Source organism: Bison bison, unplaced genomic scaffold (genome assembly GCF_000754665.1).
Source record: "Bison bison bison isolate TAMUID 2011002044 unplaced genomic scaffold, Bison_UMD1.0 scf7180017864355, whole genome shotgun sequence".
NCBI classification, from domain to species: Eukaryota; Metazoa; Chordata; class Mammalia; order Artiodactyla; family Bovidae; genus Bison; species Bison bison.
Genome location: NW_011494927.1, coordinates 641,439 through 657,206, shown reverse-complemented (window position 1 = coordinate 657,206; position 15,768 = coordinate 641,439). Strand labels below are relative to the sequence as shown.

General features: G+C 38.2%; 1 protein-coding gene across 2 annotated transcripts in view; it reads left to right on the top strand.

The window, feature by feature from the left end:
• MRE11A (MRE11 meiotic recombination 11 homolog A (S. cerevisiae)) overlaps positions 1 to 15,768 on the top strand; it is a 74,180-nt gene that overhangs the window by 5,363 nt on the left and 53,049 nt on the right. For both annotated transcript variants that reach the window (XM_010855145.1, XM_010855144.1), the window contains 4 exons: positions 3,334 to 3,494; positions 7,838 to 7,925; positions 9,249 to 9,390; positions 13,329 to 13,443. In XM_010855145.1, the coding sequence (XP_010853447.1) occupies positions 3,334 to 3,494; positions 7,838 to 7,925; positions 9,249 to 9,390; positions 13,329 to 13,443 (506 nt within the window). The remainder of the gene's footprint in view (positions 1 to 3,333; positions 3,495 to 7,837; positions 7,926 to 9,248; positions 9,391 to 13,328; positions 13,444 to 15,768) is intronic.

Sequence of the window (15,768 nt, the reverse complement as noted above, 5' to 3'; positions counted from 1 at the left end):
TGGTACCCCCCTCCATACCCTTGCTTGGAAAATCCCATGGATGGAGGAGCCTGGTAGGCTGCAGTCCATGGGGTCACTAAGAGTTGGACACAACTGAGCGACTTCACTTTCACTTTTCACTTTCATGCATTGGAGAAGGAAGTGGGAACCCACTCCAGTGTTCTTGCCTGGAGAATCCCAGGGATGGGGGAGCCTGGTGGGCTGCCGTCTATGGGGTCGCACAGAGTCGGACACGACTGAAGCGACGTAGCAGCAGCCTTCTAACCAGCCTTATCTCTACTCTTTAGTTCTGTCAGGCTAATCTGTACTCTCTAGTTCTTCAGAGTCTTTTTTTTTAACTTTTAATTTTGGAACAATATCAGTCTTACAGAAACATTGTAAGAATAGTACAAATAATTTCTTACCCTTCACTGAGATTTTCCTACACTATGTGTGTGTGTGTGTGTGTGTGTGTGTGAGAATTTGTATCTGTGTCTTAATCGCTCAGTTGGATCCAACTATTTTGACCCTATGGACTGTAGTCCCAGGCTCCTCTGTCCATGGGATTCTCCAGCCAAGAAAACTGGAGTGGGCTGCCATTCCCTTCTCCAGGGCATCTTCCTGACCAAGGATCAAACCAGGGTCTCCTGCATTGCAGGAAGAATCTGTATTATATGAGCCACCAGGGATGCCCTTCCTACACTTTTACATTTAATTTATCCTCTCTCTCTCCATACATACACACACAGACAGACACACTTTTTCTGAACCACTTGAGAGTAAACTGCATGTGTAATCAGAGTGCACTTGTCAGAACCAGGGAAACTGATGTTTCTCCAGTACTATCAAGTAATTCTAAGATGCTGCCAGTTTTCCCCACAACAAATGTCGTAGTAGTTTGGGGGCAGGTCAGTGCTGTTAGATCCCAACCCAGGATTACATTTTACATTTAGTTGTCATGTCTCTTTAGTCTCTTATAATCTGGGACATTTCCTCAGTCTGCCTTGTCTTTAATGACTCTGGCTTTTTTTTTTTTTTTTTAACAAAGTTGTGATAGTTTCAGGTGAATAGTGAAGGGACTCAATGGATATACATGTATTCACTCTGCCCTAGAGTCCTCTGGTGGCTTAGATGGTAAAGAATTTGCCTGCAATGTAGGAGACCTGGGTTCTATCCCTGAGTCAGAAAGATCCCCTGGAGAAGGAAATGGCAACCCACTCCAATATTCTTGCCTGAGAAATCCCAGAGGAGCCTGGCAGGCTGCAGTCCATGGGGTCACAAAGAGTTGGACACTGAGCACGCACACACACTCACCAGACTCCCCTCCTGTCTAGGCTGCCATATAACTTTGAGCAGAGTTCCCTATTCTATGTGGTAGGTCCTTGTTGGTTATCCATTTTAAATATAACAGTGTGTCCATGCCATCCCAAACTCTCTAACTATCCTTTCCCCTCTATCCTTAACCCCTGGCAACCATAAGTTTGTTCTCTCAGCATGACCTTGACATTTTTGAAGAGTCACAGGTAATTATTTTTGTAGAATATTCCTCGATTGGATGTGTCTGACATTTCCTCATGAGTAGATTCATGTAGGGCTGGAATACCTCAGAAGCAAGTTGTGTTCTCAGTGATCACTAGAGTCACAAACCAGTTTTTAAAGATATTAAAAATTTTTTTTTTGCTCTTGATAATATAAAACATACCACCCTAACCATGTTTAAGGATTCAGTTGAGTAGTATTAAGCCCATTGGTATGTTTGAGTAACCAACCTCCAAAACTCTTTTAAACAACTCTTTCCCTTCCCCTCCCTTATAAAAATGTTTACTTAAGTTGTGTTTTCTATGGCTTTGATTGTGATCATTTTTTTCCTTTGCTCAAATCATGTTTAGTTTTGAAGACCTAGCTTAAATTTTAATTGCAGTCTCTCTGACTAGTGTAGGGGCCAGAAATCTTTTCCTTCTTCCCTTCTAGGTTCTCTGACTGGTCTGATAATTAAGTTGACATAAGACAGATAAGGGCTTCCCAGGTGGCACTAGTGATAAAGAACTCACCTGCCAATGCAGGAGACATGAGATGTGGGAAGCTCCCCTGGAGAAGGGCACAGCAACCCATTCCAGTGTTCTTCCCAGGAGAATCCCATGGACAGAGGAGCCTGGTGGGCTATAATCCATAGGATAGCAAAGAGTCGAACAAGACTGAAGCAATTTAGCATGCACGCAAGACAGATTAATGGACTAAAATATCGCTTATGTGCACTGTTGTTGTTTAGTCACTCAGGTCATGTCCAATTCTTTGTGACCCCACAGACTATATCCCGTCAGGCTCATCTGTCCATGGTATTTCCCGTGCAGGAGCCCCACAAAAATATGAGACTCCCAGCAGTGAGGTAATGGAGGCTTATCTGCCATCCTGATCTAAGGAGAAGGGGAAGGGAGTCTGGGGCTTTAAAGAGGAGAAAGACAGTGCATAGGAAGATGGGAAGAGCAGATGTTTGTTAAACAAGTGTATGCTGTGCCATGCCCTGTGATGAGTCTTTCTGATACCAGAAATTATCTCTGGTAATAGCTCTTCTGGTATATATCCCCTGTCTAAATTCAGAGTCTGATTTATGTTTAGATGCATAGCAGTTTTTCTCTCCCACTGGATTTTGAATAGAATAGGGGTCATATTTTATTCATCATACTCAGTATGACGTATGGTACATTGTATTCAGTGAGGGCAGGGACATGATCTGTTTTGAAGATTGCTATTTCCTGAGCTTTCACTGCCTATAGGAAGTCTAAATAATTGTTGAATGAATCTAGTGAATAATTTGGATTGAATCAGCTCTTCCTTGCATGTTGTCGTTTAGTTATTAAGTTGTCTCTGACTCTTTGTGACCCCATAGACTGTAGCGCGCCAGGCTCCTCTGTCCATGGGATTTCCCAGGCAAGAATACTGGAGTGGGTTGCCAGTTCCTTCTCCAGCAGATCTTCCTGACCCAGGTATCAAAGCTGGGTCTCCTGCTTGGCAGACAGATTCTTTACCACTGAACCATTCCTTCAATAGGTTTTATTAAAGTGCAAAGTTTATGTTTGATTTGGATAACTTTAAAAAAAGAAATCACTTCTGGTAGCATGAGTTAGAGACTTGGTATAGTAATTTAAAGATGGCTTTTTGAAGGTGGGCTGGGAACCTAAGTGTGAATCAGATTAGTAACCAGATTGGAAGGGCCTTTAAATGAACAAAATATGAAACTTTAAATCTCCACACATAGTGGTATCTTCTATAAAATTTTTTTCTCTCTTTGGTCTATAGTTTTAAAAATTTTACCTATAAAACACACTAATTTTCACACTATTTTCTTTTGATTAGGTGGATTTTATTTTGTTAGGTGGTGATCTTTTTCATGAAAATAAACCCTCAAGAAAAACATTACATACCTGCCTCGAGTTATTAAGAAAATATTGTATGGGGGATCGTCCTGTACAGTTTGAAATTCTCAGCGACCAGTCAGTTAACTTTGGTTTTAGTAAGTAAGTATATTTAAATGCTTCAATGAATGTTTCCTTGTGTCTATGATATATAACATTTCCTATGTAAGATGCGTGAACACATAAACAATTAGTCATCTTCTCTTCATTATAAGCTATTTCCTTGGCAGTTGTAGTTCTTTAAATTTTCTGTACATTATTGTATTAATTTGTATTTCCCTAATTAATAGATTGAGTAACTTCTTAGATTTTTATTGTACTTTTGGAATCTCTGTTCATATCCTTTGTCTATTAAAAAATTTGGATTTTTTTTTTTTTTTTGCTTTTCATGTTGAATTTGCAGGAGCTATTTATATATTCTAGATATCAAGCCTTTGTTACGCATATATATTTTTTTCCCAATCAGTGGATTGTCTTTGGACTGTTCACAGGACCTTTTGTTGACAGAAATACTTAATTTTGATGTTCATAGTCAAATATGTAACAAGTCTGAGCAACTTCACTTTCACTTTTCACTTTCATGCATTGGAGAAGGAAATGGCAACCCACTCCAGTATTCTTGCCTGGAGAATCCTAAGGATGGCGGAGCCTGGTGGGCTGCTGTCTATTTGGTCACACAGAGTCGGACATGACTGAAGCGACACAGCAGCAGAATTGGATTTTGAAAGATTCTTACAATTTTTAACGTATGTCCTTGTTTTAAACATTCTAATCACTTGTAAAGAGATTGTCTTTTCTACATTGTATATTCTTGTCTCCTTTGTCAAAGATAAGGTGTCCATAGGTGTGTGGATTTATCTCTGGGCTTTCTATTTTGTTCCAGTGATCTATATTTCTGTCTTTGTGCCAGTACCATACTGTCTTGATGACTGCAGCTTTGTAGTAGAGCCTGAAGTCAGGCAGGTTGATTCCTCCAGTTCCATTCTTCTTTCTCAAGATTGCTTTGGCTATTTGAGGTTTTTTTGTATTTCCGTACAAATTATGAAATTATTTGTTCTAGTTCTGTGAAAAATACCATTGGTATCTTGATAGGGATTGCACTGAATCTATAGAGTGCTTTGGATAGTATACTCATTTTCACTATATTGATTCTTGCAATCCATGAACATGGTATATTTTTCCATCTATTTGTGTCCTCTTTGATTTCTTTCATCCCACTCCAGTATTCTTACCTGAGAAATCCCATGACAAAGAAGCCTGGTGGGCTACATTACATGAGGTTGCAAGAGAGTTGGACATGACTTATCAGCTAAACAACAGTAGCAAATGTTTTCAAACCTTCTTTCCTGTTCTCTTTCTGAAAATTATATCTTACCCACTTTTTAATATCCCCTGTAACTTTATTTCTTTGTACTACATTTTGGATAATTTTCTGTTCGTTCACTAGTTCATGTAGAAAAATAGAACAACAAAAAAATAGGGAAACTCTGAAAAAGAGGACTACTAAGTAGTGTTTAGCTCAGTTCAATCCCTATCAAAATTCCAATGGTAGCTTTCATGGAAATAGAACAAACAACAGGTACAGGAAAAGGTGCTCAGCATCACTAATCATTGGGGAAAAGCGTATGAAAACCACAATGAGATATCACCTCACACTTGTTAGGATGTCTGTCATCAAAAAGACAAGGGAGAACAAGTATTGGGGAGAATGTGGAGAGAAGAAAACCCTTGCGCACTATTCGGAATGTCAGTTTGTGCAGCCCATGGAAAACACTGGCGGTTCCCCCTCAAAGACGGAACCACCGTGTGATCCAGTAGTTCTCCCTCTGGGTATATATCCAGAAGGAATGAAAACGGTATCTTAAAGAGATAGTCTGCACTCCCACGTTCACTGCAGCATTATTCACAGTAGCCAAGATGAGGCAGTGGTGGCAACAGTGTACATGTCCATCAGTGAAAGAATGGATAAACATGTAATATATATGTGTGTGTGTATATGTAATACATACATGTTACTCAACTGTGAGAAGAGACATCCTTTCATCTGAGACAACATGCGTGGACCTTGAAGGCTTTATGCTAAGTAAACTAAGTCAGACAAAGAGACAAATAATGTGTAATATCACTTACGCAGTATAGGGAATCTGAACTCATGGAGACTGGAATGGTGGTTACCAGGGCCGGGTGTTCGGGGGAAAGTGGAGATGCTGGTCAAAAAGTATAATTTTGATTAAAAAATGATTACATTCCTAGGATCTAATGTACAGCATAGTATGAGTTAGTAAAGTTTCTAAGACAGTAGATCTTAAACGTTCTCACTAGAAAAAGGAGATGGTAACTGTGTGACATGCTGGCAGCTGTTGAAGGGAGTGTGTGTTAAGCTTACAGTGGTAGGTAAGTTACAGTGGTTATCATTTTGCAGTATATGAATATATCAAACCAACATATTTGTATACCTTAAAGTAACACAATGTTGCATGTCAGTTATATCACAGTATAGCTGGAAAAAAGTATATTATAATGCTGCTGCTACTGCTCAGTCACTTCAGTCGTGTCCAACTCTGTGTGACCCCATAGATGGCAGCCCACCAGGCTCCCCTGTCCCTGGGATTCTCCAGGCAAGAACACTGGAGTGGAATGCCATTTCCTTCTCCAATGCATGAAAGTGAAAAGTGAGAGTGAAGTTGCTCAGTCATGTCCAAGCTTCAGCAACCCCATGGACTGCAGCCTTCCAGGCTCCTCTGTCCAAGGGATTTTCCAGGCAAGAGTACTGGAGTGGGGTGCCATTGCCTTCTCTACAATAATAAAAAATGTGGTATAACTCATGAATTGATAGGCAGATAATTGAAAGTATAGAAGTTCCAGAAATAGCCTCAGTAAATGTGGGAATTTAGTATTTGATAAAGGTGGTATCACATATCTCCAGGAAAATATAGCTTATTCAATAAAAGAACTAGAGGAAACTGTTAAGCATTTTAAAAAACCTGGATGTGGAAAGACTTTTCTAAGTATTGCACAAATCCAGAATCCATAAAAGATTGATGTTTTTGTCTTTGTAAATTTCTGCATGGCAAGAGCTGCCCATGGAAGTTGGAAGTCCAGGTTCAACCAGGAAGAACATTTTTAATTCAAGGCAAATTAATGTCTAATTTTCCCAATAGATAAATAATTTTTTCAAGTTAGTTAAAAGAAATTCATGAGTTAATAAAAAAAAAGTTAGGTAAAGAATATGGACATCATTCACTGAAAAGGAAATAAAGTGACATTTAAACATACTAAAAGAATATGAAAGATATGAGATGAAGTATACTGAGATATTTTTCTCCTATAGGATTTATATACATCAGTAATTCTCAGTCCTGGGTGTGTATTATCTTTACCTCAGAATCTTAAAAAGTACTGATGCCCAGTCTCTAGCTCAGTTAATCTCCCTGATTGTGTCTCAGACATTGGCGGATCCTCAAAGATCCCTAGAGAATTTTGCCTTGCAGCTAGGATTTAGAACTACTGGCATAAGATTGAAGAAGTTTGATCATACACTGTACTAGTGGAGTAAGGGGAAATGGTCTCATGCTGTGCCATTGTATTATATGTAAGTTAAACCACCTCAATGGGGGGAAGTTGGCAGTAATCAAATTTACAAATGTAGGTGTGCTTTTTGACCTGACAGTGTCCTCCTAGATAATTTCCTCACAAGGGCCTCTTTGTACAGGATTACTCACTGTAACCATTTGTGAAACAAAAGACTGGAAATGGCCTAAATGTCCATTCGTAGGTATCTACTTAAACACATTGTAATAATCCATACAGTGTCTGGCTAAAAAAAGCCACAAGGAAGCTCTTTATATACTGATATGAAATGATTTACAAAGTATGCTAAGTGATAAAGGCAGGGTCCAGAGGTCTGTATTGTGCTGCCATTTGTGGAAGAAGGAAGATGTATTTATTTGCTTTACAGGTATAAGATATTTTTTCACAGATAAAGTAGAAATTACTAGTGTCATTTCCTCTGAGAAGAGGAGCTTGGTGACTAGGGACAGTAGTGTGAAAATTTGTCATACAAGTAGTGAGTGATAGAGCTGGAATTTTTAATCAAGGTCTTGTATTCCAGAGTAGGTGTATTTTTCCCCTCCCGCTTCTACAATACAAATACAGACCTTACACAGAGACTTTCAAAATTTTGAAAGCCTATTAGCTTACTATTCAGATAATCAAATCGTTCATACAATTCACAAGCATCATATACTGTAAGGTTTTCAAGTGCAGTACTTTGTGATCTTTTCAAACTTGAATTATTGCGTATGATTGAATTTTTTTTTAAAACTCCAAAGTCATCTGCCGAGTTAGATCATCCAATTTGCCTGTAACAGTATTAAGTTTTTGGAGGAGGAGAATGGAGGAAAGAGCTTTTGTCTCTTACAGAAACTTTTTCTTTCTTTTTTCAGGTTTCCATGGGTGAACTACCAAGATGGCAATCTCAACATTTCAATTCCGGTGTTTAGTATTCACGGCAATCATGATGATCCCACAGGGGTAATTATTGTGTTCTTAAAGTTTGTTGAAATTTTAGAAATTTTCTGTTTAATTTGTGTATGGGAAGCATTCTTCCACTTCTTCCCAGCAACTTTTAGTCAGATTGACTCAGAGATTCAAATTGACTCTTTATCATTCATATAGGCTTTTATACTGCTTTTTAGATACTTTAAAAAATCTGAGATAATAATTGATGTATGAGATATGTTTTTATTTCTTGAGTGCCAAAGTTAGCAATAAATAACCAGTAGAAGGAATAACATTTAGGAATAAATAAATGTTGGGAATAACCTAACATTTGTATAATGCTTTACAGATTACCTGGTGCTTTTATCTCAAAAATCTCACCGTAGGAAATAATTGTTTCATGAACAGTTTTAAATCTAAATTAGATCATCTTATTTTGTTTGATAAGGAAGTACAGACCATCTTCAGCTTGTGATGGTTCGACCTAAGATTTTTAAACTTTACAATGGTGTGAAACTGACATGCGTTCAGTTGAACCTGAATTATGAGTTTTGATCTATTTTTGGGCTAATGATTTGTGGGAAGATACTCTCTTGTGATGCTGAGTAAAGACAGCAAGGCCCAGCTCCCAATCAGCCACCCCAGCCCAAGGGTAAACAGTTGCCACACTTAAAACCATTCTGTATGGGTATGTACCATACAGTCATTCTGTTCTTCATGTACAGTAGATTGATTATACAAGATACTCAGTACTTTATTGTAAAATATTTATACTTTTTCCCAACTGAAGGCTCATGTAAGTGTTCTGAGCATGTTCAAAGTAGGCTAGGTTAAGCTATGATTTTCAGTAGATGAGGTACTTTAACTGCATTTTTGACTTACAGTATTTTCAATTTACTATGGATTTATTGGTACCTAAATCCACTGTAAACTGAGGAAGATTTCAAATAATAGGGATCCTAAAGTAATCTAAAAATATCATTTTATTTTTTCTGGTCATTAATGTATTATAAATCACTATTTAGCTAGTCTTTTTTTTCCTCACCTCTTGAGAGGTCTGCTTAATATGACAAATAACTGATTCCATAGCTGGTTTTATTTTTCAGTGAACAAGACATGATAAATTTTGATGAAACATTAACTTTGTATTTAACATGTATTAACATGTGATTCTACTCACAGTGATAGAGAAAAGGATAGCACATACTTTACTATTGTAATCTTGTTTTGACAAGGCACTATCTTCGTCTAGGTTTTTATAACTGCTATACAGAATATACTTTTAATAAGTAATAACATATGCAGATTATTAGTTTTTAGGTATACATTAATATTCTTTGAAAATATTTTGCATAGGCAGATGCACTCTGTGCCCTGGATATTTTAAGTTGTGCTGGATTTGTCAATCACTTTGGACGTTCAATGTCTGTGGAGAAGATAGACATTAGTCCAGTTTTGCTTCAGAAAGGAAGCACAAAAATTGCTCTATATGGCTTAGGTAAGATGGGTTTATATTACTATTTATGTTGATAAATGTTTACTTGTTTAAGCAACTAGGAAATCAAATTCTGGAGTTCACTTTGTTGCTGTTTGGAAGGAATTGAGGCAAATCTAATTATTCCTTATGGGTGACTTTAAAAAATATTACAACATTTTGGTGGACATTTTTCATTATTTTATAAGCACCAGTATGGTAAAGAATGTGCCTGCAGTGCAGGAGACCCAGGTTCGATCCCTGAGTCAGGAAGATCCCCTGGAAAAGGGAATGGCTACCCACTCCAGTATTCTTGCCTGGAGAATTCCACGGACAGAGGAGCCAGGCAGGCTATGGCCCATCAGATTTTAAAGAGTCAGACATGAAGGACCGACTGACATTTCATTTCATTTCATTTCAATAGTTCTTGAGATTTGTTTTTAATAGCAGTTTCGATGAAAAAATATTTTCCCCTTAGTATCTATTGTTTGTTATTTCTTTCTTTTTTTTCTTTTAGGCTCAGACAAGAATCCTGAACATAGAACTGTAGAGTAATTTAGAACAACTGCATTTTGATATTTTGGAAGTCTTTGAAAGGTTTAAAGTTTCACTGTCCAATACAGTAATCATGTGGATATCAGGCACTAGAAAAGTGGCTAATCTAAATTGAGTCATGCTATAAGTATAAAATACATATTAGATTTCAAAGACTTAGAAAAAAATGTAAAATATCTTACTCAGATATTGGGTTAAATGAAATATATTAAAATTAATTTTACCAATTTCTTTTACTTATTTTAATGTGGCTACTAGAAAATTAGAATTTACATATTTGGCCCGTTTTGGTGGCTCACATGATATTTTTATTAGTGCTAGTTTAGAACTGTCATCTACAATGCTCAGAAAATTTGCTTTATCAACTTCTGTAATTTATTTAGTTTCCAGTAGGTAAAAGCTTGTTTGCTAGGCTTTATTACATGTGAATGGAAGACTGTTTTTGTTTGTTGCTCTTCAGTGGCTAAGTCGTGTCTGACTCTTGAGACCCCATTGAGTTTGTCCTTCACTGTCTCCTGGAGTTTGCTCAGATTCACGTCCATTGAGTAGGTGATGTTATCTAGCCATCTCATCCTCTGCTGCTCCTTTCTTTTGCCTTCAGTGTTTCCCAGCATCAGGGTCTTTTCCAATGAGTTGGCCCTTTGATTCAGTTGGCCAAAGTATTGGAGTTTCAGCTTCAGCATCAGTCCTTCCAGTTGATATTCAGGGTTGATTTCCTTTAGAATGTACTGGTTAGATCTCCTTGCAGTCCAAAGGACTTTTTAAGAGTCTTATCCAGGACCACAGTTTGAAAGCATCAATTCTTTTACGCTCAGCCTTCTTCATGGTCCAGCTGTTACATCCATACATGACTACTGGTAAAACCATTTTCAGCATACATTCAGTGTATTTTTTGTGTCTTCATTTGGTTAAGTTCAGTTTGATATTTGTTATATGAATACAATAGTTTTGTTGTTTTTGATGTATATCATTTAGTCGCTAAATTGTGCCCAACTCTTTGCCACTCCATGAACTATAGCCCACCAGGCTCTTGCATCCGTGGAATTCTCCAGGCAAGAACACTGGAGTGGGTTGCCATTTCCTAAGTATTATAAAAATTATACTTCATGTTAAACCAGTTTTAAAGTACCCCAAGGGAAATTAAGAAAAAACTCATGCTGTAACTAACCTCAACATAGTTTTCATTATTTTTTGAGTGATTTTAGTATAATAGACGCCTTAGTACTCATTTCTCTTTGTATATGTTTTTAAAGAATAATTAAGATGGATGTTTTATTTAAATACTTTCTGTAGGAAGTGTAGAGTCTTTGCCCAAGTTACATAATTTTGCCAACAAATAGAAAAGCATCATGGCAATCTCTATTTTAGAGATACAGAAGATGAGACCAAAATATTATGTCTGATTTTTGCAAGTGATAGAGCAAGAAGTAAAATACATTAAAAAAAAAAACAAAAAAAAAAACTACCAATATTTTAATCACTGTAACGTTGGGGATCATATCTGAAGAAAATGATTGATCCTCACACTTTCAAACCAAGGACAAACCCCATTATGCCTTAGTCACTGCCAGAGGCAAACTGCTTCCATCATCCCTTTTATCCCCAGTCTCTCATCTCATCCTGTTCTATTTTCCTTAACTGGACTCAGTCTCTACACCCTCCAGCATCTACTCTCACCCCAGCTCGGTATATGCTGCTGTAGCTAAGTCACTTTAGTTGTGTCTGACTCTGTGTGACCCCATAGACAGCAGCGCACCAGGCTCCTCTGTCCACAGGACCCTCCAGGTAAGAATACTGGAGTGGGGTGCCATATGCTAGAGCCCTTTTTAGTTAGCAGACTCATATCATCAGTCCCTGAATGCTCCCTGTGCTGTGCCACTCTCAGTGACAGTGGCCCACGAGTCTCCTGTGTCTTGTGCAGTTTTCTCCTGGCCTCTCACAGGCTCTAGGGCGGAAGGGCTGGAGGCCAAGTCCCTGCTCTCCTTGCTTTCCACTGCCACCACCTGTCCTTCCTTTTCAGGTACCCTTGAAGCTAACTGCCAACCAGTAAACTGCCCTTTCCATTACCTCAGTTTTCTTACCTGCTTGCCTTCCAATTTTGTCAGTGTTCTTAGTGTTTCTGCAGCTAAGTAGATCAACCTTCTAATGCCCTGGATTTTCATGTCTTGCCTTTTTTATCCCGGTCATACATTCCACCATCATTTCATTGGCAGCACTAGGAGTTCTCTCTAGAAGCTAGACCTCTTCTAGCTCTTATACTTCTGCAGCATTGGGTTTTCTTCCTTAATCACTCCATGAAGTAGTAACCTTGTCCTCCCACTGATAATTGCCTTCTTAGCATCCTGACTTTTTTTCCTTTTATAGTATTTAAAATTACAATTTGCATGTTTATTTTCATTGACCTATACTATCCTTTGGGGAATTAGGAAGAGTTATTGAAAAGTCATTAAATTATTTAAAAGCACACTGTTTTTATTTAAAAGCATAATATACATAAAACTATTATTTTTAAGTACATTTTAAAATCTCACCCCTTCTACTGTCATTTCCTGTGTATTTTACAATGTATATGTTAGATCAAGAGTACACATAGAAAAAATAGAGTAGAAAACAATATTATTAAAAATCTTAATAAGACTGTGAGCATAGAAAACAGATTTTTATTCTGTATTTTCTAGATTTTGAAGGTATGTATGCTTGACGTCAGAGAAGGCAATGGCACCCCACTCCAGTACTCTTGCCTGGAAAATCCCATGGACGGAGGAGCCTGGTGGGCTGCAGTCCGTGGGGTCGCTAAGAGTCAGACATGACTGAGCGACTTCACTTTCACTTTTCACTTTCATGCATTGGAGGAGGGAATGGCAACCCACTCCAGGGTTCTTGCCTGGAGAATCCCAAGGATGGTGGAGCCTGATGGGCTGCCGTCTGTGGGGTCACACAGAGTCGGACACGACTGAAGCGACTTAGTAGTAGTAGTAGTAGTAGTAGTAGTAGTATGCTTGACATGAAAAACATTCTTTGAATGCAACTGCTCAGCAGGTTTCCCCGGTGGCTCAGCAGTGAAGATTCCCCCTGCCAATCCTGGACACTTGTAGGAGACTCAGGTTCAATCCCTGGGTCGGGAAGACCCCCTGGAGAAGGAAATGGCAACCTACTCCAGTACTTGCCTGGGAAATCTCACAAATAGATGGAGCCTGACGGGCTATAGTCCATGGGGTCACAAAGAGTCCGACGCGACTGAGCAACTAAACAACAACTGCTCAGCAGCTGTCAGGCATGAACTTGGAACGTTTTCATTTGTGAATAATGATATCAGATTTCAAATATCTCTGATAGGAAAACGAGATACTCAGAGAAGCACATAATTTAGAAGCAAAACTTTTAAAATAATGTAATGTCTATTTCAGGATCTATTCCAGATGAAAGGCTCTATCGAATGTTTGTCAACAAAAAAGTAACAATGTTGAGACCCAAAGAAGATGAGAACTCTTGGTTTAACTTATTTGTGATTCATCAGAACAGGTAAAAGTTTTGTCTCTGAAAATTCTTGAGTCAAATGTTGAGGTTCCCCAAATCTCTGTTTCTAAGCTTACCTATATTTTAGTAAAGTGAAGTATGAAGTGAAGTCGCTCAGTCATGTCTGACTCTTTGTGACCCCATGGACTGTAGCCTACCAGGCTCCTCAGTCCATGGGATTTTCCAGGCAAGAGTACTGCAGCGGGTTGCCATTTTCTTCTCCAGGGGATCTTCCCGACCCAGGGATCGAACCTGGGTCTCTCGAGTTGTAGGCAGACGCTTTACCGTCTGAGCTACCAGGGAAGCCCATATTTTAGTAAAGGGCTCCTTATTCTTTGAAAGCTGTCAATGCAGGATCAGGCAAACTTAGATAGGCTTTGTGTGACTGCATCTTGAAATCATTTTCAATATATATTCATACTTATTAATACAAATGAGTATTTCTAGCATATGGATAAGGTATACCAAAAACCGTAAAATGAATGCTCCTAAATTCAGAAGGAAGTAGAACATGAGCAGTACATTACCTCATGCCTTTTTCTGACCCTATCTTTTCCCACATACTTTATAGGGGAAGCACTATCTTCACTTTTTATTTAATCTGTCCATAGCTTTCTTTGTTGTTCAATTACACACTTATTCATGAGTCATCTTTATTTGGTTTTGGTATAACTGGAACCATGCTTTATTTGCAGTTGGCTTATTTTTGTTCAACAGTGTGTTACTTCAAAGTGAAAGTGTCAGTCATTAGTCGTTTCTGACTCTTGCGACCACATGGACTGTAGCCTGCCAGGCTCCTCTGTCCATGGGATTCTCCAGGCAAGAATACTGGAACGGGTAGCCATTCCTTTCACCAGGGAATCTTCCCAACCCAGGGATCAAACCCAGATCTCCTGCATTGCAGGTGGATTCTTTACCACTGAGCCACCAAGGAAGCCCTATGTTACTATAATTCATTTTGCTGCTTAACAGCATAACTCATTTTCACTGATGTATATACATTTCAACTTTTTCGCCTGTTGATGAGTGTTTTGTTATTTCCAGATTTTTTTTTTTTAAATCTCTTTGTTAGGAACATTCATTTTTTTTTTTTTTTTAAGTATATGTGCTGCTGAAGTGAGCACAGGAATATTCTTATACATTACTCCTGGTACATATATACAGGTGTTTTTCCAGAATATCAAATATAGGTAGATAAGCTTCTTTTTGTTGGTAGTTTTAAGAAATTTAATCTAGTGGCAGGGTGTAAGGTTGATTGAAAGGAAATAGAGATTTGAAGAAACATGATTTATTATGTGATAATTATAGTAAAAAAATGTGAGATGGTAACAGTGGTGGCAGTGAAATGATATATAAGGAACAAAGTTGAAAAGTTATTGAAATAGAATCTGAAGGGATATGGGGCCTGATTATATAATTTCTTCTTATTATTATTAAATAGTATTATTTATTGAAGAGATGCTTATTGACTGTAGAATATTCTGGTACTTGTCCATCACCACAACTCAGTGAAAGAAAGGTTTTAGGCTGCAGTGTTATTTTGCCTTATGTATATTCTTGAATAAACATGGTAAGTTTCAAAGGAGGAACAGGACAGGGTTTTGATATGTTGGTTTCCATGTAACAGACAGGGAGTTTGTTCCTTCTTTTGCTGAGGGCTTCCCAGTTCTGCTATACTTTCTGCTTTCCCCAAGTAGGAATAAGTCAGAAGGAATGGTCATAAGCCATTCCATACCAGAATGAGAGGTGGAGTGGCAGCATTGGTAAGGGGAATGGGTAATATAATGTTGGTATGGCTGGTTGCTGTTAAAGGTGATGTTAATAATCTTGATCATTTGATTAAGGTGGTGTAGAGCAGGTTTCTCCACTGGAAAGGTCACATCTTCTACTTTATAATAATAAATATTTTGGGAAAAATACATTGAGACTATGTGAATATCCTGTTTCTCCTTAGAATTTGGCCCACAGGCTTTAGCATCCACTGGGGCATCTTGATGGGGAAACAGTGGCTGACTTTATTTTTCTGGGCTCCAAAATCACTGCAGATGATGATTGCAGCCATGAAATTAAAAGACACACCTTGGAAGGATAGTTATGACCAACCTAGATAGCATATTCAAAAGCAGAGACATTACTTTGCCAACCAAGGTCTGTCTAGTCAAGGCTATGGTTTTTCCAGTGGTCATGTATGATGTGAGAGTTGGACTGTGAAGAAAGCTGAGTGCCAAAGAATTGATGCTTTTGAACTGTGGTGTTGGAGAAGACTCTTGAGAGTCCCTTGGACTGCAAGGAGATCCAAACAGTCCATCCTAAAGGAGATCAGTCCTGGGT